The 24703-nt window shown below is 36.8% G+C and overlaps 1 protein-coding gene across 3 annotated transcripts in view; it reads left to right on the top strand.

Moving 5' to 3' along the window:
- LOC137389568 (serine-rich adhesin for platelets-like) overlaps positions 1-24703 on the top strand; it is a 53152-nt gene that overhangs the window by 6067 nt on the left and 22382 nt on the right. For 2 of the 3 annotated variants that reach the window (XM_068075615.1, XM_068075616.1), the window contains exons 5-9: positions 3785-3869; positions 10725-10816; positions 15816-15905; positions 19816-19973; positions 23934-24089. In XM_068075615.1, coding sequence (XP_067931716.1) covers positions 3785-3869; positions 10725-10816; positions 15816-15905; positions 19816-19973; positions 23934-24089 — 581 coding nt within the window. The remainder of the gene's footprint in view (positions 1-3784; positions 3870-10724; positions 10817-15815; positions 15906-19815; positions 19974-23933; positions 24090-24703) is intronic. The other variant, XM_068075617.1, reaches the window with a different exon arrangement.

Consider the following 24703-nt stretch of genomic DNA (forward strand, 5'->3'; position numbering starts at 1 on the left):
TCAGGAGCTGTGCTGATCATACATGATATTGCTCCTATCAATGCCCTCTTTTGTGTTCTCTCTTTCGTCTGGCCATAACCAATTCATCGGATTTCTATCTTTTCAATAAATGCACATGCCTTTAGCTCTTGTTCACTCAAATTTAGGTAAACTTTCAAAGCAACAGCGCACCAAAGAAAAGCAAGCAGAGATGCGATTGTTTCCAATCAGTCAACGGTTTTGTACAGCTGTTTATGCCTGTTTTTACTATTTGAACTTTTGCTGGCCTGTAGCCTTATCCCAGTAATTAATAGGTTAGAATCTCACAGTTTATGGCCCTTCTCTGTTCCCCTGGTGGTAGGAGCTTTGTTCTGTCTGGACAGTGGATAAACCAGCTAGTCAGTAGGTTAAAAAGTTGTTTTTCGATGTTGAAATTGCAAGCCACGTTGAATAATTTCAACATCCTAGTTTATCCATGGACTTTTACTAGTCATAGGCACAAAAAAGATTTTGTGCAGACAATATTTAAAAGACTTATTTCATTTTTGGTTTTCTCAGAAACGAGGTTGATTCCAACAATGGTTCCTCGAACCTCATTTAAGCATGCAAATCCGTCTTAAAGTTTCATCGAGAAAGCATAGCCTCAGTGAATGTTAGTTACTGAGACTCATCTGCACTAGGCAACTTGCGTCATGCAGCAAAGCAGTGTACTAATATGTGGTCGTCACCTAATCTCTATAAGAGAAAGCTGTTTTAACCTCCTATAATGAGGTATTTGCCAAAGTTTACTAATACTTCCTAACGTAGTCCTATTTGATTAGTTTCTTGATCGCTCAAGACTTTTGATACCTCATATGGTTTTCTATCAAATTTTGGCAAAAAAATAGGTTTCAACGCAATTAGTTTCTCATGGAGTCATGCTAGAGCTGGGATCAACTCCTTTCTATCAAGTTGACTTAACAAAAATTACTTCAACGTTTCAAACTTGAAAACATTAGTTTGATGTTTGTGGGAATTTCATACCCTCTAAACTATAGTATGGTCATGAAAATCATGTTACTCGTCGACTACCCAAAACTTATTTATGGCTAATATTTGTTCATCTTTTGTTATAAGAATGCACCTTACAGGTTGTTTAACCTTTTTTGACTTGAACTTTATGGACCGAATAGAAAGCTACATAAGAGTTCTTCAATACATCAGTACAATGAGTTGTCCAGTCACTGCTAGAGTGGACTGATGTCACAGTTTCCACATTCTGGGAACTCACTGGCATGAATCTGTCACATTTGTTGCAAAAGTCGGTTTATTTTTGTTCAGAGCTAGTAAGTTTACTGTTGCTAAAATACAAAACTATTTTAAAGAGGCATTGAATATGGGATTTGAACCCAGCGTTGTCACTGTTTAGATATGAACACCCATACAACAACATGGCTGTGTTTCTCTGTCGTGTTGCTTTTGGTTTGAAGATATTAGATTTAACATGAATCATATAATTATGTCATTCCGGTGGAGTGCAGCTCTATGAGATCTTTGAAATTATCAAATCTAGCAAAAAGTCTCTTACAGAATGGCTCTACAGAAGAATTTAGCAACGCTGCTCACAGTATAGCAAGCAAATTAATGTATTCATTGGTCACATTTGTTTAACCGCCAATCAGTTCATGTGCTCCAGGGTGTTACAGCTATTTCATGTTCTATAGACCTTCATTCGTAAAACAACAACCTATAATTTTTTGAAATACGCATTTGAAAAAGTATCTCGTCACAAAGTTTTTTGCTAGAATTGAATGATGTCATGGTTTCCACATTCTGTGGAGTCAGAGGCATGAACCTCTCACATTTGTTACGAGTTGCCCCATTTTAGTTCAGAGCTAGTAAGTGTATTGTTGTGGCAATATATCTAGGTTATCTTTGTGTAGTTATTTTACATAAGGAAAGCGTATCCAGGTTTCATTGGTAAAAAATTGTTACCAGCCCGAATATTGCTCCAGTTTGTTGACGATTGAGATCTTCTCAAGTCATTGAAATAGTTTAGTACATTCAGATTATGTACATGTAAAGATATGCCATAGGATACATGTGTAAGGAGTCAAAAAGCACCCTTAACATTTTAGATATTTGTGTAAGAAACCATTCTGTGAACTTACATGTGAGTGTTAGTAAAATAGTTAAGGCTAAACATTGGCAAAGTATACCGTATTATGCAAACTTGCAAGCCCATCTTCGAACAGTTGAAAAGTTTTTGGTCATGGTACAATGTCAAGGTCAAGTCGTGGTACAATGGAGTTGATATATAGAGGTTTGTTATTATTCAACTTTTTCAAATCCCAATAGAGGGTTAACCAAATAAAAGCAATCAACTACACAAATTTCTACAAATTGCGACCTGTCATCTTACCAGTTGTTTACTCGCAATGTTAACTCCTACAATTACAGCAAGGTGTCGCGCATAGATGAATTGTATCTCAGTTGATCACGCTGTTCTCACTGTCAAGAAAGCATGAAACAGTTATCAATCAAGCGGAGCAAAATTAGCTTTCTTTGAGGAAGATTATACTCTGAAATCTCTCCTGTTAGCCACCATTGTTGTCAAGGAGATTGCTAAGCCAGTTTGTGTAAAAAGTAAAAACTCATCAAGTCATGTTTATCTGTTGTTTATGCAAATGATATGCAAGAGTCCTCGCGTTCGGTGTCCCACGCTGGCTGAGGCCTCTAAGAGCATCCAGAGCTTTGACAGTTATCAGTTTAAGCTTGGCTATAGGTGGCAAGGGAGGGTTGGATATAGTTCAGACTCGGCACAAAGAAATGCTCTATCGATCGCTGAATGCGGACGGAATTACAGTTAGCTACTTGTGGATTCTCGTATCGGCTGGTGCACATCCCTTCGGGCACTATATTCATTCTTGCATTCCCCAATATCAATGCCAGCTAATGAATCTAATTCTCATCCACTCTGTCTATAACGAGAAACGATTGAGGGTAGCGTGCCGGTCAGAGAGATTAAGGCAGCTAGAATCTTTTTATTGTTTTCGAAAGAAATTGGTTTTGTTGACGTTTAGATTCCGAGACTGATACATTTGTTCTATCTTTAAGCTAGTCGTATTGAAATATTTGTAAGCTGTTCAGCGCTATTCATCAGTCCTTCTCCGATTTGCATATATTTATTGTGATTCTAGTTCAGTCTTTCGAATTTCTTTTCTATTTTATTAGATGGTCGACTTGTAAACTAAAATACTGGCTCAATTAGTTGAACCAAAGGTCAAGTCTATCACTATGTTTCTATGACGCGGCTAGACTGGCTAGAAGGCAAAATGGAAACAGCAAAAACCCGCAAGCCAAGCGAGTTTTGTTTCTCCCAGATTTTTATTGAGTGCTTCATGCTTGCGAAAAGTGGAATCAACACCTGCGAATTATGCATGAGCAATTTCCGCTCAAGCTATTCCATTTTAAACATTTTTCACACTTTTATTCCTGTTTTGAGACAGCGAGACAAGAATGCGCTGCTATGACCTCTGGCGTCGAGTTCCTTCACCCACGTTGATCCGCAACATGCGAATCATGCCCGTTGAAACGCTTGACACACTGTAATTCAATGTGTGCACAATTCCAAATCCTCATCATCCGCACAACGAATACGTAGTATATAGTCAGCTGTCGTCGTAGGGTATTCCGTGCTCAAATCTTTTCTGCTTACCCATTTGTGTTGTTTTTAGCAAGCGTCATTTTGTAGGATAGTCAAATATTTTAGAAGTTGTTTGTTCCATATTTTCTAGTATGCATGAATCAGATGATTATCTTGCAGGTGCTACGAAGGAAATAGGAAAGTCTTTGACGCGATTATGTCTGCGTCACAGGAGCATAGAAAGCAAGATGAAATCTTATACAACGTGAGTATGCTCTTTCTCGCTCCCCATGTCATCCTAACTTTCCCTAAATCTCTATATCTTCCGGAGTGAATGAAGTCTCAACCCTACCCTCTGTTCTCTTCACGCTTGTCTTCCAGTTACTCTATAGCGCACATTCTTTCTGGTCTTATAACTATCTTTAGTAATATTGTTGAAGGCTGAGTTCCTCTATCAGGGACGGGATGTCCCCTTTATCTCCACATTGTTTTTGACAGTAGGTTGTTTACTGCACTAAATATTTGGTCAATTCATCCTGTTGTCATATATATGTTGTCATCAGTTATATGATGTACCATTAGGGAAGGCTCAGACCTTTTCAGCGACAATTAGATTTTAAAAAGATTACTGACTAGCTTATGTATAAAAATACTATAAAATATTGGCTCTTAAAAGTTTATAATCTTATTAAAATGTTGAAAAAAGTGGTTCTAGTAAACTCTGAGCTTTAGAATACTGTTCATAGAGTATGTCGATGAAAAAGGAGTTATAATTATTTCTTGAGTGCTCGAGGTAGGTTTTAATGTTTTTTTAACGTTGTTAATTTATCAAGTGTTAGCTTTGCATTTAGGCAAGTTTTTAAATTCATCAACTTTAGGGATCCCACATTCATACTAATCTGTACCAGTTAATCACGACCCAAAGTTTAGAATTTGGAAAATCTCTACAATTCCCTTTAAAAAGCATAATAACCCGCCCGACTTAACATAGTTCCATGATTTGCAAAAAAATCATAGTTCCTGGTCGACTCCAGTTCATTACAAGAATTTGCATGCTGTACATTAAAAACCATAATATTCTGAGGGTCTGGACATTTGTAATCCTTCCAATCTTTCAAAGTTTGCTCAACATGTTTCCAGCGATAGATTATGAAGAGGCATCGAAGTGGAAAAGCATGATATAGTATTCTGTTCAGCATATTGAATAGACTGGCTGTCAGACCTGAAGGTTATCACGCTTTTGTTGTATAAAACTTCTGGAAGGATCTTGGACATTCTGCAGATGTCTGGAAGAATGTTTACGTCTGTGTCTCTTCAAGCTTCGTTTATTCTTCTCACTTGCTCTCAGGTTGTTAGTAGAGTGGTGGACTCACCGTTACGGCTAGTAGTCATGACCGTTTCAACTCATTTCCTCTGAAGGCTGTCGCCTACTGGTTTTCTTTCATGTTCTGTTTATGAGCCCTCCATTCTTTTGGTTTATGGCATTCACAGTTTCTGAATTTTGTCTGATGATAATGACACTGGGTGGCCAGATTGGGCTTATTTGTATGCTCTTGGCGGCTCTCGTCGACATTGCCGCTATTTATTTTTCTATTAGCTGTTTAAAGATGCATTTGCGGCTTTAGAGTGAAATCTGATGGATTTTTGTTATTTTATTTACTAGTCAATGAAATTGCATGCATGAGGCATGCTGAGTAGACTCCAACAATGCATTTCACGCAATTAGCTGAGCTGAGGTAATGAGATCATAAATCCTTGTCTGGATTCTATTTACCTGTAGTATTCGCCTGCCTGCGCCCCTTCCTCCGGCCTACTATCAATAATGACATCACTGGCCAGTGGCCAATTATTGAGAAGGTTATGAGTAGAGTGTAAGATCATCGAGTCATGACAAGGGCATTGGGTACAGCACCATCTCCCTTCACAGGAGACTTGCCCATGGGAAAGGTTTTATCACTTACACATTGATTCCTCCTAAGTTGTTCTGGGTTATAGATCTGATGAGGCTAAGTGGAAATGTTAGTGCATGCAGGGAAGGTTTTAGCAGAGCTGGTTTAATATTGCCAGTACAGACCACCCACAGGCGTCTACTACACGCAGTTGTCTTTTTTTCAAAAATGGCTAGAGGCTGAAGTTTCCTTCTGATTTGGGCAGTGTAGATCCATGTTTGTGATGGCATTTGTTGGTAGTCCAGAGTGTTGGAGATTGTTCGGAATACTGTTGCATCGCTTACATCATTGATTAATAATTATGTTCACAACAAGCCCACTTTTTGCGTTTTGGGGATTTACTTGACACGATAAGCCCTCTGTCGTGACAAGCCTTCGCACATCTTTGTGACAACCCTTTCAGCCCTGATCCCGAAATAATCAGGAAGAAGTTGTCATCCTTTGAGCCGAATCCCGAATAGATCGGGATCATCTTATTAAGCGAATTGTGCAAAAGTTGTTTGTTATATCGCAGCTCTGTCACGATATTCCAAAAGTGCACATTCTCATTTTACAAATGAGTATCATTTTGCTATTGGTTGGAGATTAGAAAGCAGACTAATAGGCTGTTTCTCTGAAGCTGTAAAAAAAATCTACCATATCGGCAAAGTCTGAGGATCGTTATTTTCAGCATTATCACTATAGTTTCAATATTATATTCCAACTCTACAATTTTGTCACTGTACCACTAACTTTAGATAAGTCTCAAAAGCAGATGTAATTATAAGATTTACTCACAGGTAAGTACTAGACCTTTAATAAAGGGTGAGCAAGACATCAACAATAATGATAGTTTGTACTATCTGACTGGGTCTGACTGCTGTGATAGAGGTTTTTAGCGAGTTGAGTAAACTTTAATGTAGTATGATTTTATTTTCAAGCAGCTTTACTGCTTGCTGCTAAAATTGGGAATATGGACAATAATAATTAATATCAGCTGAATACAATCAGACATTGACCAACCATGTTTTACATAATCACACTTATCTCAGCTTGTAGTGCATGGATTTTCCTAATTTTGTACTCATCCTAATAGATGTTCTTACAACTTGAACTTAGTTTGATCAAGTTGGGTCGGTTTTTCATGCTTTTAGTCGTTTTTCATGCTTTTAGTCGCCAGTTCTCTTTTTAATCGTTTGGTGAATTGAAGCAATTTTTTTATTTTGCTCAAAAAAGGTTTCTTTGCTTGTTTATAGCTATATTAGTTTAGTATAAAAATGTAGCTTGAGATGTCTTCGTCATGAATAAACAAACAGAATTAAGATAAAATTAATAAAAAAGGAAAAAGGATGGACGGGCAATTGGTAATATTAAGTCTATCGCTTGATAATTGTATAGGCAATTGATTAATTGGGCCTGGATGTGCGCGATAGTTATGTAATTGGGTCTGAAATGGTAAATAAACATAGCCTTGAATATAGCCTTGACTGGATAAATTTGTTGACATTTGTTAATGGGCTTACCTAGTAAAAACTATCTGTACGAGCAAAGCGAGAAAAACCGCTGGCATACATTCTTGTCATGTGTAGCCACCAGCTGATTGGCAGAATATACTGGGTCGAACACTAGTTACCAGAAACATCAGCTGGTGTAGCCATCCTATGACTAATGACAATAGTTGCCGCAGCTTCGACAGCTCTTTTTACCTCCCACAACACATTCGCTTTTTGAGTGGATTTTTCTTAGCTTTTGTTGAATGACTGGCTCTTACTGTCGATAAAAAATACGTTCCGCTGTCAAAGGTTCAGAGTGTCACACAAGCTGAAAAGTTATAACTGAAAGTGTTGTGTTACATCGTGTTATCATTAGCTTTACATCTCCATGACTCAGCAGTGATGTGTAGGTTTGAGATTTATAGGTATAGAGCCTATATTGGCGTGCTCAAACACCGATTCTAGTTTGCTATATAAATATTCACTCGCGCTTCATGAGATGATGGTACATCGATGTAGTGATCGTGCATTGGTGCAATGATCGGTATGAGAATTTCTATGCACAACTTGTACATTGCCATATGGTTGAAACATAAGTAATGATGACTGGCATGATAGTTTGTCGGACAAATTTTGATGGCTAGGCTGTTTATCAGAGGTATCCCAATATTTGTGGTGTAATTCATTTTATCGACGGTTTTTGTTGTCGTTTTTGTACCTCTGACTGAATTGGGACAAAATTATGTTGTTTACATACTACAACGATAGTGCATCGATCAACATGGTTCTTCGATACATGTTAGCGGAGAAATATATGGTACAGCAATGAGTCATTCCTACAGTGATTCGTTTCCATAGCATCTCTTTAAGAAAACTTGGTCACAGAAGATAATTGTTGATCAAACAGCCTAGAATACGTTTAGAGCGCATTTGATCTATCTCGTCTTGACATTTTTAATCAATGATGTTGTTGCTCTCATATAAAAGAACGTTTTGTTGGCTTTTGCTAGCCATTCACTGCAAGCCGTGCCAACACATTGATGTGAGACTCTATTTTTCCCCTGTCAAGTCTCCTATCTCAATTCTCCAATCGATTGTAACTCGAGCTTACTAGAGTGTTAATTGTGCATCCACTCAGTCTTATTGCTCTGGAAAGTATTAGTAAAAATACTCCTCTTTACTTTTGGCACTTACTAATTGACTATTAGCCTAACTATTTGACTTTTGATTGGTTGTTCATTGGCCACGTTTATGATAGTTATCATATTTATGGTATTTATGATTTCCTTTCTCTCCGAAAGGAAAGCCCGCCATATTTTCATCTTGCTGGCAAAGCATCATCCTCATGCCGGGAAAGCATCATCCTCATGCCGGGAAAGCATCATCGGCCATGCTGGGAAAGCCCGGCATCCCAGCATCAGGACTAAGACGTCCTTTTTATTTTTTTACTAAAGCCCTTGCTGTAGCTTACTAATCTCTTCGCCCAGCAGTAAATCGATATCCTAATCACTTGAAAGTATTTGTTTGCTCTACTGCTGAAGGACTAAATACATGTAAACTTGGACTAGTGCTATGCTATGATAACTTTTATGTAACACGCTAGGAATACCAACTGTGCCACCCTGCTCTCCTTCCTGTCCACAAGCGGGTAATAAGGCCTAATGAGCCCTGGCATGTTGCAGCGATGTTTGTGTTGAATAGCTCTCCATAGAGAGATGGTTATTAGAGCAAAATATACAGTCTCACTGCAAGATATTGTTTTCAAGTGTGCTTTATCGTTAAACACTGAGCTTGTCTAGTGGGTCAAAGATTCCATATATAAATAAACTAAATTGAGGCAATACGGATATTCAGGATCTGTTCATTAAACATCTTATACACAATATTGATCGCGAATCGGTGAAACAGTCCTTAATGTATGGCAAGCAGCCATACATTACTTGTTGTGTACATTACATGTTACTTGTAACATCATAAATCTTTTGCGTTTTTATTTTTACTAACAATAAAGAAGAGGAGACAACGAGTTATGTTTGTTTTACGGTTATTAGTTGAACTTTTGTGAGCACATTTCAAAACTGATATTCTGTTTTTAGGGTTCTGTAAATCGGTTGCTAATTTCTCTGATGCATTGAAGAAAGTTCTTTCTATGCATGCTTGGTTTCTTTAGTGAAAAGAGTCTAAGAACTGTGTTTGTAAAAGTATTATCAGATATTCTGTGTAGAGAGGTATGGTATCCTAGTACTTGACCATGGTCACAAAATTGGAAATGTGTACGCCATTAATATCTATATTTTTAGTCTGAAACACCAGAACTAGTCAACATATTCCCTTGAATTGTTTTGGTATATTGGATTTTGCTGCAGATATCAGCTCACTACTTCTCTACTACTTCAACTGTTGTTGAGTAGAAAAATGGTAGTCATCAAGTTATTTCTTTCATTTTCTCCCCTCGTCACTCAGTAAGACATGACCTTTTCTGTTTCATTCCTCCTCTATTCATTCCACTATGATACAAGTCTTCTTGTTCAGACATTTATGAAAATTATTCTATAGTACATGATTCTCTTCGTCGGAGACTTGGAAGCGAAAACCTTATTTTAGTATCGTCGTCATAATATTTCTAAGGCTTAGCGTTAACTATTACCGTTGGCTTGTAGCACATCTATCAATATTCATACAAGTCCATGACCAAGTTACCTTTTGCTTAAGTTGGTCGGAGCAAGTTGTTGAGAAGTTTGTTTTCCCGTTATGTGTTGGTATAAGCATTTTAAAGGCGATCACACAGCTTGCAACGATGCACTCAATTTCTTGCTTAACAAATGATATCGAGCTCAGAATATATTACTGCTTGGCTATACGGTTTGTTCACAATACTTCTTAAACACTGTCCTGTCATGTTTGACACTGTTCTGTCATGTTTGACACTGTCCAGTCATGTTTAACACTGTCCTGTCATGTTTGACACTGTCCTACCATTTTTACACTGTCCTGCCAGTTTTGACATTGTCCTACCCTGTTTTACACTGTCTTGCACTTCTTGACACTGTTACTGTTACTCATGCTGTCCTATCCTGTTTGACACTGTTCTTCCAGTTTTGACACTCCTGTCAGTTTTTACACTATCCTGCTCTGTTTGATACCATCCTGCCCTGTTTAACACTGCTCTTCACTTTTTGACACTGCCCTGCTCTGTTTGACAATGTCCTGCTCTGTTTGACACTGTCCTGTCTTACACTGTCCTGCCCTGTTTCACACTGTCATGGTGGCGTCACAACTTTAGTTACTGTTTGTGTCCCTGCTGGCCTTGACCTGATGGAGATTTATATTTTGGACTTGTGCAGAACCACTTTAGCTATTGATTGTGATTAGTACTTCTCAAAGTAATCTCCAGTGATTTATAGCGTGTTTAAAAGTAATTAATTTGATGCAAGTTGAACCTTAGGAAAGTCTGTAGTTAAGGTTGGAGAACCATTCCAGGTGAATGCCACTCTTGCTCAAGCACCAAACTGTACAGAGCTTGTGTAGGCGGGTAAAGGACTGCGTTTGCTCCAGTTAGTTCCCTAGTTACCATGAGTCATTTCTTGTTTTTAGGAAGTTACCAAAAAGCTAGCATATTTACAGTAACACCTGGTAGCAGTTGTCGTGAATATGTTGCTAAGCATATTCGGGTTCTGGTCAATTTTTTTCTTGTTTCAGATCACTCATGGAAGAGTTAGCCGTCCCCCTTCAGGAGAAACTAGAAGATTGGAAGAAAAACACAGTACAGATAGATAAAGAACACGCCAAAGGTTTGTTAACATGTATTTCACTACTCTCTAGTCAAACTCCAATAGGCTGGGGGAGGGATCTGGTTTACTATAGGTGAATTTGTGAATGCCCTCACAATTCAACACCTTACCTATAAGAATCACTTATGTAAACATTGCATCTCAATAATCACAGTCAGTCCATCTGTACTAGGCTAAGGTGATTAGTAGTATATGCAGATCAAATGGCTGTCAGTGATTACATGGTTCATATTGATATGCATTATCCACTATTTCAGTATTTAGCTAGGTCACAATCAATTCTTAAACAGAACTAGATATGCCAAGAATAAATTTGTTAGAAAAATTTCTGTTTCGTGATGAATTCTATTGACATCAGTAAACAAATATTATATATTGATTGTGTATGAATGGGTGAATAGTATGAAAACCTTTATTCTCAAAAGATTTGATGACCCAAGCTGCATTGCCAACTCACCAGGTGTACGTACAACTGCGTTTTGCTTAGTTTAGATTTAAAAAATACCCATGCATATCACCAGCTGTGTTTAGTTCAGAATTTGATAAAGTATAAAAAACAGGCGTAAGTGTTTAGCGAATCTGCATGAGAGTGTTGATGCAATCGAAAACGTGTACCCGACACATTCGTTCCAAGTGCCGGACTGTTTAGCCATGACATTGTCATAACAAAACTGTCTTTATAAATTTGTGTGCACTAGTGTTGGGCCGGTAAGGAGTTATCCGAGTGATTATCGTTATCCAGAAAGCCAATCATTTTAGGTGACAGTTAGTTATCCGTGGCCGGTTTGATATGATCGGTATTTATCCATGAAAGCCTATCGGTAATTGGTTATCTGGAAAGATTTTTGTATTTGACAGGCTACAGCATTACCAGCGACGTGTTCGCGGGAGAATCTCCTGCACAATGAGCTGCTTATGAAAGAGCTCATTTGACGTCTCGCCCGCAATCGCTATGTAATAGAATGAGAAAAATCGCGCGTCAATTGATGTTCAAAGATGCAAAACGCATCTTTGAGGAACACGCTAATCAAAAAGAGTCGCCCAGCGCACATCGGCAATCACAACTTTTTTCTCAGACATTCTGAAAACACAACACATGCGAATTATATTATAACTCATTATAATATAATTATAACATATATTACATAATTATAACATATATAATTATAATACTAGAAACTCCCCTGTCATACAGCCCACGACCAAAGTGATACTGGAAAAAAAAGGGTGCTGATGGTTGAGAAATGCAATATTAGCAGTTAAATGGCACTGCAGTGCAATAGGATAACTGCAATGATAGCTGTAATGTACTGGATGTGGGTGTTATTATATACAACAAACAGCAATAATGAAAGGAAAAGATTATATGTTTATATCTCTCCCCTGCAGTAGGAGAAATGCAATATTGGCCAATATTAGAAGTAAAATGCACTGATATTATTAGAATAACCAATATTATTAATATAGTAATACAGTAATAATAGAAAACCAATGAACAATGTTGTTTACATTTAAAAAACGTCATAGCTAACAATATCAAAAAGTATCAAAAAGAATATCACAAACTTAGTAATAGTAATACAGTAATAATAGAAAACCAATGCACAATTTTGTTTACATTTCAAAACGTCATAGCTAACAATATCAAGAAGAATATCCAAACTTATAATTAAATATCGTAATCTCATAAGAATCGTTAGAAAAAAACATCATCGTCATTTCCTTTACTTACACTGTGTTGGACATCAGTTAGAATACCAAAGTACTCAAATGTGTCTAAAATGTCAGATACTTTGAAATCGGCAAAAATGAAACGATTTCAGTACTCCTACGTTAATTACAGAAACCTTCGGCAATTCGACAGTGCTATAGACTGGTGAAATGTGCACGTTTTTTTCCGTGAAATGCGCACGACTTAATCGTTCTATTCCCTGTCGCTCGGCATTTCAATTTCGGGTCTTAACTTTGATAAAAGTGAGGCTTAGCAAGTTTTAATAACGATTTTCGTCCAAATAAATCTGTCTATTGGTGTATAATCCAATCAGATGGGTAAGTTTTAAGATAATGCCGAGGGTTTACAAAGACTTGTAACATATTTAAATAGGTTTGTTTGTGTTTTGTATCGTTATTATACTTTAACGACTCTACAAAATGATGGTTAAATTTTTTGATGAAATTTTGATACAAGGGTTCGTCTCATTGTTGATGAATAATTTTCGTAAGTTGTGTGCACATGCATTTATCATAAAAACTCCCAAACTTCGCATCCGCTCGTTTGGTCGTGGGAATATATTATTATATTTGATAATATTACTTATTATCAAATATAAAACATATATTACGTTTTATATTTGATAAAATCCCCATTTGATATTTGATACTTTTGATATATTTATACGTTTTATATTTGATTTATCCCCCACCTGCGTTATATAAAAATGGGCAGTAGGTAAGCTGAAGTTAAACACACACTAAAAACCATTTACCGAACTACAATATCATCAATACCGATTTTTTTTAGTTGGCAAAGGACACCGAAGATGGTAAATACCGAGGATACCGACACCGAGAAAACCGATAAAAAAGTGCACGGATTCCTATCCGGCACTAAATTATATACCGGCCCAACACTAATGTGCACAGATTTTAGTTTAAGGTGCACAGATCTCAATTAAAGATGAACCTGCACTAAATTATAGCAGTTTTTATCAAAAAGTATCGGTCTTTTTCTATCATTTGCAATTATTTTTGACATTTGCTGTGATCTGACTGCCAGGAGATTTCAAGATTACAATTTACAAAACTCGATTGCGATTAAAACGCTCAAATCAATCGAAAGTGTGATTATAATGTCTATAGTTGCGATGTGACTGACAGAATAGAGATGCGTAACACTGCAACTTGAACGCAATAGCCGATAGCAACTAGTGATGTCATTTTACAAGTACAGTCAAACATGGATAACTCGTCCACGGATAGCTCGAACACATGGTTAATTCGAACATTTCCTTTGGTCCGTTCCCACGTAATGATAAATTGCTATAGATAACTCGAACTCAACACTGTTAATTCGAACTGTTTTTCTGCCCAACAGCTACCGAAACGGTTGTTTTCGCTTTAGAAAATCACTTTAGTCAAAGCCATAGAGGTAAACTTCATCTTTTCGTAATTCATAAGCGTCGTTATTACCACCATCGGCAAAATATTTTTGTCAACGACTTTTCTAAAAGTTTGGTGAAATTTGATTTATACTGCGATACGATGAATAGCTCGGGCTAGCCGGGGCACGCGTGCAAGAATTTTCGCCACGCACATACAAAACAAAAATCGCATGTTGTTTTGCATGTGCGTGGCGAAAATCCTTGAGTGCGTAACTCGGCTAGCCCGTGATGAATAGTTTTCCGACGTTGATTCCGTGTTGAATCAACGTCGGAATGTTGAATGTTTAAAACGTCTTAAAAAATGTTGTAACTAAACGTATACGTTGTCTGAGCTACAAAAAACTATTCATCGTTTGACTTAAACACAGAATACGTGTGTACATTCAATAAGTATCTATTAAAAAAGCGTGAGTGATATAGAATGTACCGTAAAACCTCGTAAAACTTCTAATTGAACTGCCTCGGAGTGTTGCTCTTAACGAATCCCAGGTAAAGTAAAGTAATCTGCATAAACTTCAAGAAAAAACGGCAAAATTGATCGTGGGTAAAACCCCAAAAGAAAAAAATGTCTTTTCTTTTGAGCATTTCAACAACGATCAAGTTTTGCCAATGTCAATCTGAAAAACGTCCTGGCAATAACATCACCTCAAACAACAAACCAATCTCAAGTGATAGAAAAATCTCTATACTTTTTCATGAAAACGTTTTAAACTTTACATTAGAAGCATTTAATTTGAAACAAGCCATTTGTGCTTTTAATTTATATTATAGTTTGTATATGTACATGTATCTACTGATAAATAAGTAAACATATGGACTTGTGACAGTGCTCTGATAACTTGAATGCTCTGATAATTCGAACACTTTTGCTCGGTCCCTTGAAGTTCGAGTTATCCATGTTTGACTGTATATTTTTTCTGAGCATTTTACCTGCGATCAAGTTTTGTCAATTGAAACATCCTGGCAGTCAGATCTCCCCAAGTATCAAAAGCAATATTGAATGATAGAAAAATGCTGATACTTTCTGCTAAAATCTATAGAAGGTTTGTGCAAGGTCACCTTAATGAAAACATTGAATTTGTTGTTCGGTCTACTTTGTTTCTTGTTGAGCTGCTGTCTGAACGTGAACGGCATATGGTCCATACATAATTTCAAAATACTGTCGGTTAACCTAAAGTCTCCAGACTTTACCAGCTCAATGCAAAACTCTATTCTTATTTACACCAATGGGTGATAGATCATTGGCAGTGATACCCCATGAATGAAGTGTCACATTCAGTGCGCTCATGGCGCGATGTTACAATGTCCATTCAAATACTGTAAAAAATTTCTATTTACTCGTGTTGATTTTTGCATAATCAACCAATAGCCAACAGTTATTGCCATAATGGTCGGAGTGTCAAAAATGCTTTGTAGAGATCAACTTGTTTTGTGGAGAAGAAGTGTCTTTAACTAGCTAATTCGTTTCTATGTTTCACACCTGATGGCATTTTAGCGTTTTTACTCTGTAAGAGGTCATTACATTACCAGAATGATGCGATTCCATAAATAGTTCGGTCAACATGCCTCAGTCAAAGACTCCATTTCCATCTTCCATTTCCATCTTCCATCTTCACCTCATGGAAAGCAACTGATTACGGTATTCCGTTTAATTCGGGCTATCTTAGGTCAGGCTAGGGCAGACTCGAGCACTTATCTCTCGGTTTATTAGATCAACTCCTATGATTATTTAGCTACCTGTCTCTGTTAGTCGCAATCAAATTATACGTAGCGTCCTAGACAGAGGCAACGGCAGCCACAGAAATGCATTCCCGTCATTGAATACATGTCTATTGCAGACCACAAGAAGGTGAGGGGAGAGATCAAACGAGCATCATCTGATACCATTAGGTTACAGAAGAAAACTCGCAAAGGTAAAACCACCTACAGTAAGTTGCTGCTATGCTATTCTACACTAACTCTCCTTGTACTTCTAATCCTACGAGCGCTCAGTGTTCAATCACCTGCGTTTCTCGTCATATTCGACCCCTGAAATATGTCAGCACTCGACTGTCATCTCGGTTCAACACTCCTCCCTATGTGGAGAGTAGGTAAGCCCAGCGCTTGCTTGAGTGGGCTCATCGCTACATTAACCTGTTTTCTGTCCTACCTTCTGGTTACTTGTTGGTTGTCAGCGCTTCTCTCTTCTCTTCTATCTTCTCTTTGTATTCTGAGACATTATTTTATTTTGCTAAAACGTGTTCATTACTAAGCAATTCCCCATCAACCCACTTGTTGGAAGCATTTGGTCGCTGCTGATCAGTTTCACAAAAAAGTAAGGATAGTTGAGGTTAGCGTAAAATAAATATTTCATAAGTTGATGATCGTATGATCAACTTTGTTGAATGACATGATGATGTATTTGCAATTTGTTTTTACGAACTGCAGTTTCAATGATTGGTAATATCTGATGAAAGCATATTTACTTTCTCTTGTTTTTACATTAAAATTATTTGGATGAAGGGAAAGAATAAATATAAAAAGCTAGCCTTAGATATCTTTCGCTGTCGTATATCCTTGAGGGTTGCGAAAGAAATGGAGTCAGATAATTAGATGTTATCTGGTTTTGTGTGACAGAGGGTGTAGTGTATCACTCCTACACGCAAGATGCTCATTCTTGATTAGTCCATCGGCATTATGTAGGAGTCAAGATTAATCCGCTGTAGGCTTGGGATGAGACGCCATGCCAACTCCACTTATCAGAAATAGCAATTAGGCTCAGCAGAATTCCTTGCAACTTGTACTCAGCTGTCATTTGGTATTCATTTCGCTAAAATAATGTTGTCTCTCAGGGAAAATATGCTAGCACCTTCTGTTCACGGTTATGGTTCTTTCCTCATTCCTGCCGCTACTTGCCTCCACCGCTACGACACCGTGTGTTCTATGTTGTCTGTGGTGAGGGCTGTTTGATTTAACTTCACTTCCGCTTTGCTTGTGGGATTTATCTAGAACTTGTTTTATAGATTTACTTTTTAGAAGTGTAAGTTTTAAAATTCTAAATATTTCAACTTGTCAATCTTGGATGCGTTGTGATGGAGTTCGATTTCATAGGAATATTTAGAAAAGATAGACTAAAGGTAGGGCCACACGTATCGTGTAATTTCAACTAATCTGGGAAATTCCATTCGTACGAAATTTCTGACCTGCCACACGGAGTTTCCCTACCACGGATTCGTACAAAACTAACTTTCAACTAGCCAATCAGAACGCGGTGATAAATTGAAGTCGATTCCGTTTCAATCTTTCTGGATATGCGCCAAAGAAAACGACCTTCAACATTCAACTAACCTTTTCAACCGACCAATCAAACAACGATTCGTAGGAATTTCTGACGTATCGTCCAATTCAGGATTCGTTCATCGTGCGCAACCAACGATGGACGAATTCGTCCAAATGTCAATTCGTACGAATCGTTTCGTCCAAATTTCGCCGATTTCGTGAGAATTTTGTCTCGTGTGGCCTTACCTTTACTTGAACTTGTACCTTCTCGCCATTTTCTTTTCTAAAATACAGAAAATACAAAAAAGCAAAGTTTGAGAAAAACAACCCAGCTACCTACAAGCACATCGGAGGTAAACCGAACAAGTTTTTTCAGTTTACATAAGTCTAGGTTGGTAAATCTCTAGCCTGTATTCACTTAGTGACTTCAGAGAGTTCATAGCAAGTTTAACTCCCTTTCAGTGAAGGTCATTAGCTTCATATTATTGTTCATACATCAGCAAATGGGAAACAGGCAGTGACTCGTTTAATGTTACCAATTACATAGCTAATTTTGGATGGAACGGTTCTTTCTATTCATTCCACCCTCTCTGCAGCTATTTATCTGTTAATCATCATTATAGCATTATTTCTACCTTAATGCATAGTCATCGTTATGAGTTGGTTCCGAGTTGGTCTCTTAAATTGTGTCATTATAGCAGCTGTGTGGCATGACAATGGCTGACAAAAATCTGAATTATACTGAAGGTATATACTTGAAATTATTGAACAGGCAGTAGTGAGCAGATAGCAAAGTTTTGCGTTATCAGTATTACTTGGTATTATTATAAATTTGCTGCTTCAGCATAGACTTACTGATTTAGATTGATTAGTTTTGAAACAAAGAAAAGAGCTTAGGTGATTTGGAATAAAAATGATTTCTAAAATGAATAATAAGATATCAAAAATTGATAATTATCTAAAGTTATCAGCATTATTAAAACAAAAGTGGTTATATAGGAATGTAAGGACAAAAGATTTTTTTGTACATTTTTACTTAGCATGTACATATTGAGAGGTTGTGATGGCAAGGCATTAATACTCTTCATAGTGGCTTCCATTTCATATCTCCCTCTTCCGAACTCCACCCCTGTAGTCCCAGTTGTGTCCTACAGCTCTAGAGGCCACTTGAGAATGCATCAATTTTTGAATCAATTAAGAATTGAATTGAATTCAATTAAGAAGTGATTTTCCCAAACTGATCAAGGCATCCATATAAGCTTTAGAATTTTACAGAAATAAAAACCTTTACCTTTAGTAGACTACCTTCAGTAGACTACCTATAGTAGACTACCTTTAGTAGACTACCTTTAGTAGACTACTTATAGTAGACTACCTTTAGTAGACTACCTATAGTAGACTACCTATAGTAGACTGCCTTTAAAAGACTACCTTTAGTAGACTACCTTTAGTAGACTACCTATAATAGACTGCCTTTAGTAGACTACCTATAGTAGACTACCTATAGTAGACTGCCTAAGTAGACTACCTTTAGTAGACTACCTTCAGTAGACTACCTTTAGTAGACTACCTTTAGTAGACTACCTATAGTAGACTACCTTTAGTAGACTACCTTTAGTAGACTACCTATAGTAGACTTCACCTTTAGAAGTCAAAATCCAGTATGAAAATAGAACATTTGCTAGTCTCGAATGATAGTTAACTAATAGCCAGTTTGAAAGGGTTTTAACTTTGACTGCTTCCGTAGAGGCAATAAACAATATGTGAAATTATCTCTAATGATAGGTAATGATTTAAAGCTCTTGCTTTCAAACAGAATAATTGCAACAAAATTTATTAAATACATGAAGTAGGATAAAATAGAAACAAGTGTCTCATTTTCAATTTACATATACTTACTATACATTAAACATGAAAGGTCTACAAGAGCCTACAGCAGGTAATAACTAGGCTCAATAAGAATGGCTTGAGGTTCACTCTAAACGAAGATTCGCACTATCCAAAAGTATAACAGTTACACCGTTGCTTATCTCTATGAAAATAATCATAGCCTAAACCAAGCCTGTCCACACATGAAACCACTAATTGTTTTTCCTATTCTTAAATAGCTGTGAATGGTATATTTTAAATTCTAAGCTTTCATGTATCTCAGCTTTTTAAAATTCATTTGATGATCTGTTTGATTAATTGTAAGTAGAGTTCAGACAATACAGTACTTGCGTGGTGAGATTGTTTGGAAATGGTTTCAGTTCTTGTGTAAACTTGCAATGTGTCAAACTAATTTGATGGTTGCTGGCGGCATTTAGTTAATTTCATGGCTGTCAATAGTGTAGGGTGTGGGTTATCTCAGAGTTAGGTGTTGTTTGGTTTCTCCAGAGTGGTTTGCCTTAAGGCCTTAGCATTTTCATTAAACTTGGCTCTTCTCTTTAGTACAGCTAACATGTAATCCGATGCTGCCTCCCTTTTTATAATCAAGCGGTTGGATCGAACAGTTTGTCATTATTTGGTGTTTTACCCTCCTCTAGAAGTCCCAGTTCCATTCATAATCTTTCTCTAACTCAAGCCAATTTATTCGCTTAGGTAAAGGTGATGCGAAGGAGAAACTAGAGCACGCTATGTACGGCGTGACAGACAAGTACAAACTTCTGGAAGATGTAGAAAAGTCCTACGTTCGAAAAGCACTCATCGAAGAAAGAAAACATTTTTGTGATTTTGTATGCTGCCTTCGACCAGTTGTGGTAAGACAGTTGTGCTAGATTATATATATATAGAATAACCTACTACACATATACACGACTGTATATATATATATATATATACAGTCTAATAACTGTGTAGGGAAAAAATTATACTTTCTTGATAAGTTTCTACATTAATTTTACATATAAAGTGAAACTCGGATAAATCGCCCTCGGATATATCGAACACATGGTTAACTCGAATGGATTTGCTTGGTCCGTTCCCACGCAATGATAAATGGCTTTAGATAACTCGACCGAAACTCCGTTAACTGGAACAGTTTTTTGCCAAACAGCTACCTAGACGGTTGTTACAATCGCTTTAGAATATCACTTTATTCCAAGCCATAGAGATAAACATCGATTTTTAGTAGTTCTTAGGCCTCGTTATTACCAACATCGGCAAATATTTTCATTAACGACTTTTCTAAAGGTTTGCAAAAATCAAATTTTACCAAACATCCGCTTAGCGATAAGCCCTCTAAATACAAAAAAAGCGAGGTAAAATTTGGATAACTTTAAAGTAATATTGGCAAAATTGATAATGGGTTTTTAATAGTAAAGCAGTTTTGTAATAACTGACTTACTGCAAAATTGATCTTGGTTAAAACGCTCGGTAGAAAAATATGTATGTATTTTTTCTGAGCGTTTTAACCGCGATCAAGTTTTGCCAATTTTAATCTGAGAACGTCCTGGCAGTCACATCACCCAAAACAACAAACAAATCTCAAGTGATAGAAAAATATCTATATTTTCTGATTAAAAATATTTAAAACTTCACACAAGAGACCCTTTAACTTGCAACAAGCAATCTATGCTTTTGATTGATATATAGTTTGTATATGTAAATGTATCTACTGATAAATACGTGCACTTATGACTGTCCTGACAACTTGAACGCTCTAATAACTTGAACAACTTTGCTCGGTCCCTTGAAGTTTGAGTTATCTGTGTTTCACTGTATGTACTACAGTCATACCTCGACATACAAGTGCTCCAACATACAAGTGCTCTTGTACATACAAGAAAATCACGATACGAGCGGCATTTTGAGCAAGTTTCTTCCCTTAGATTCGAGTAATCTTTAGATACAAGGCGGTCCTTGATGGCCACTATATGGCCAAGTATGTGATAACTTTCGAGAACAGCATCGTTCAGTTTTTCTCATTGAGTCAGTTTCAAAAAAGCTTTTAAATGTTTGGCTAGAAGTTAAAATGAGTGCGGGGCAAAAAGCGCAAAACCGGAAACAAAAAAATAAGACTTCAAAATTAAAGTAAGTGTAATAATGCGGTAGACGCTCCTATAACGTATTTCTCCTATAACGTAAATTCCAGATAACAAAAACATTTATGTGAAGTTTTTGCTTCTTACTATGTAAAAAATTCCATATACTGTAAAGTGTCAAATCGGGTGAGTTCTCAAATTTGATTAGAATGTTACTCAATCTTGCTGTACTTGCGAGAGAAAAACGACGTGCATATAAAGTTATATCTATTTTATTTACAACTTTCGCAACATTTTAGTTTGTCTTGATAGATCGTCAGATGTGTCGACAATATAGAGAACAGTTGCTGCGCGATTGTTCATAAATACTAAAGCGATCAATTGGTACACGTGTTACAGCGTTGATCTAACGATCTAAATGTGACGAGTTGAAGTATCGTCGAAAGTTCACTTTTATCCTAACCTTGACCCCTGGTTACAGATAGACAGAGGAACAGGTAGTATTGCTTTTTACAGTAAAAATATTTTGTTGTTTTGCTTTATTGTAGACGTATAAAATATTTGTTATTAGTATTGCTTTGCAAGATAGACTTTGTTGTTTAGAAAAAATAAGCAAATCGTTGTAAATGAGCGTCGAAGATGTGCATCAACTAATTGTAAACTTACGGCAATGAAACCATTTTATAAAACCAGTGAAGTTGATCAGAAAAAGAAGAAAAGTTGTCAGTGCAAACAACAATACTGCAGTTACAGTGCAGCCCTCTAATTAAAAAGTCATGTCTAGTATTTCCTTTTTGTATGGTTAAAGGGGTAAGTTTGGAAAGATTTTGGAACGGATTAGGCAATTTACATGTATTTTACTGTTCTTATAACATAAATTCCCTATAATGTAAACGCTCCTTGAACGGATTATTTTTGTTGTAGGAGCGCCTACTGCATGTTAAAACTTAGCTTCAAGTCTGTGTTTAGTAAGCTAAATTAGTTTAAGTTAATTTCAAAGTTTAACAAAAGTCACAAAAGTTTAGTGCACTGAACACATTGCTGTCAAGTCTCTCAGACCGCCGTTAGCCATTACATCTGTCTCAAAGGTAAAAACCTACAGTAGTGTTCATAGTAATGTTACATTTTGTTTTAGATTTTGACAACTAAATAGGTATTTGTTACTTTTTTAGCGAATTTACTAAATTACAACAGTTAAAAACATGTTTTTCCATTGTAATATCCTGTTTTATGTGGTTTTTATAGTGTGGCAACGGATTATTTTGTATCTAGATATTTTATATAGGAAATAATGTCTTTAGACACGAGAAAATTGTCATGCGAGCTTCATTCCAGAATGCATCAAGTTCGCATGTCGAGGTATGACTTTATAATATATATATATAATGTATTATAATATTTAAACTATACATATGTATTATAATAGCCATGTACTATAATATATATACTATGATGTATATTATGATATATTCACTATGATATAATATAACATATAAAGTGTGTTTAGCTGTTACTCAATCACTATGAATTTTTTCAAGCAGATATAGATCTGTCATCAGGTGATGACTTGATGATATATATCTATACATAGGGCTATATAATTATGATGATAATTTATATATATACACTCACTAAGAAGCAGGTTTGGCCTTCAGATCAGTATAGACTTATTGTTTGTTTGTTTGTTTGTTTGTTGCCTTGGCTAAGGCTGTGCTCGAATTAAGCGCCAACACGCCATCATAGTTACCATAGTTACCATTGGTCAAGAAGCATAACAAAAGATTTAATAAAGCTAAGCATTTCTGTTTGTATCAAAGATCTTTTACTGTTATGATCGCACACGCTGTCTGTCAGATTTCTCTAAGTTTTGTACACGAACAACACCCAATATGAACCAGGCTAAAAGGTAATAATAGTCTTCTTCCCAACTGTCACTGGTTTGCGGGTGACAGATACGAGTGCCATGGTTGTTAGGGGACTTTTGTGAGTTATTTGAAATTTGTTTACTTCACTAAAGGTAGGCTTTCTTACAGGGGATTCTCATCGTTTGACATTCTTTCATGGCTAATTCATAAATTCAATTGTATCGAATGTCTCATTGTCCCGCTTGTCTTGGGTGGCCTTTGCATACTTGTGCGTCTAATGGAAATGTGTTATGTAATGGTGACTACATAGTATCCTCGGGGCTAATAGGGCAAGTGTCTTGATTGTTTAGATGTGACTTCTCTTAGCTCCAATGAATTCCTTTTCGTAAGGCTATCGATGCATAACTTGTATCAAATGGCGCGTGCATTCATGTGCCTCCCACTTACCGCTGGCACCTGCGTGTCACATGTGATTCACCTGTTGGCATATTTTCGCATGAGGGTTACGCAAAGGACAGCCGTCATACTCAATCTCCTCTTCCTTTTATGTGTAATTCCTCAAGTACTTCTCACACATAATATTGACTGACAAAATAACATAGAAATAGTTTCATCGCTGATGCTGCTCTAGCTTTTGTGTATGTATCATATGTCTGTTTAATACTTCTAGTATTCAACAGTCTGTTACAGCAGGCTATTATCAGTACATTATTCATAGGGGCGCTTTTCAATTTGAAGCGTTGTCATATCACAAAAAGTTCTTATCACACCCCATTATGTTGTTCTTCAACACCCTCTCTCAGATGTTTAGCTTACATGCGTGTTGAAGATAGGAAGCAGTAGCTTTATGAGGTACAATGGTATATTGTAGGACTCAGAAATGTCCATGGTGAATGAGATAGCTCACCTGCAGGAGATCGTCGACCATCTCTCTGGCCTCGTAGCTGAGCCTGACACACTCCCAGAAACTAGTGAGCAGATTATCACCGACCATCTTAATGGGACCGACTATGGTTTCAAAACTAAGGTGGGATTTCCCTTACCCTTATTGGCTGCGATGGTTGTTAGATGGAACAGCGCGAATGGCAAAGACTGCTCATTAAAAATCCATGTGTTCTCACCTAAAGTTTTTACAATGGAAGACAATTCATATAGTCCAAGTTTGTTGTACAATTCGGGTCAGTTTTAGCTAGTCAGATGCTCTGAGCTAGTCTGCAACAAAATCAGTCTTCGCTGATTTACCATCAGTCTGTATTTTTTGCCATTTATGGAACCCGCTGTGTTGGACTCGGTAGATTCAAGGGAAGTATAAATGTGCTGCCCTATGAGGCTGCATAATCACTAGTTGCTAGTCAATTATTAGTCGCTAGTCATGTACTAGTCAGTTGCTATTCAGTTACTAGACAGTTACCAGTCAGTTACTAGACAGTTACCTGTCAGTTACTAGACAGTTACCTGTCAGTTACTAGAGAGTTACCTGTCAGTTACTATACAGTTACCTGTCACTTACTAGACAGTTACCTGTCAGTTGCTAGTCAGATACTAGTAAACTACTAACATATTCAATCAAGTTCAATTTCTTCTTGTATTAATAAATTCCTTCAATTAATCAGTCTATTTATAATTAATACCTTCTCATGA

Source organism: Watersipora subatra, chromosome 3, assembly GCF_963576615.1.
Source record: "Watersipora subatra chromosome 3, tzWatSuba1.1, whole genome shotgun sequence".
Taxonomy (NCBI): Eukaryota; Metazoa; Bryozoa; class Gymnolaemata; order Cheilostomatida; family Watersiporidae; genus Watersipora; species Watersipora subatra.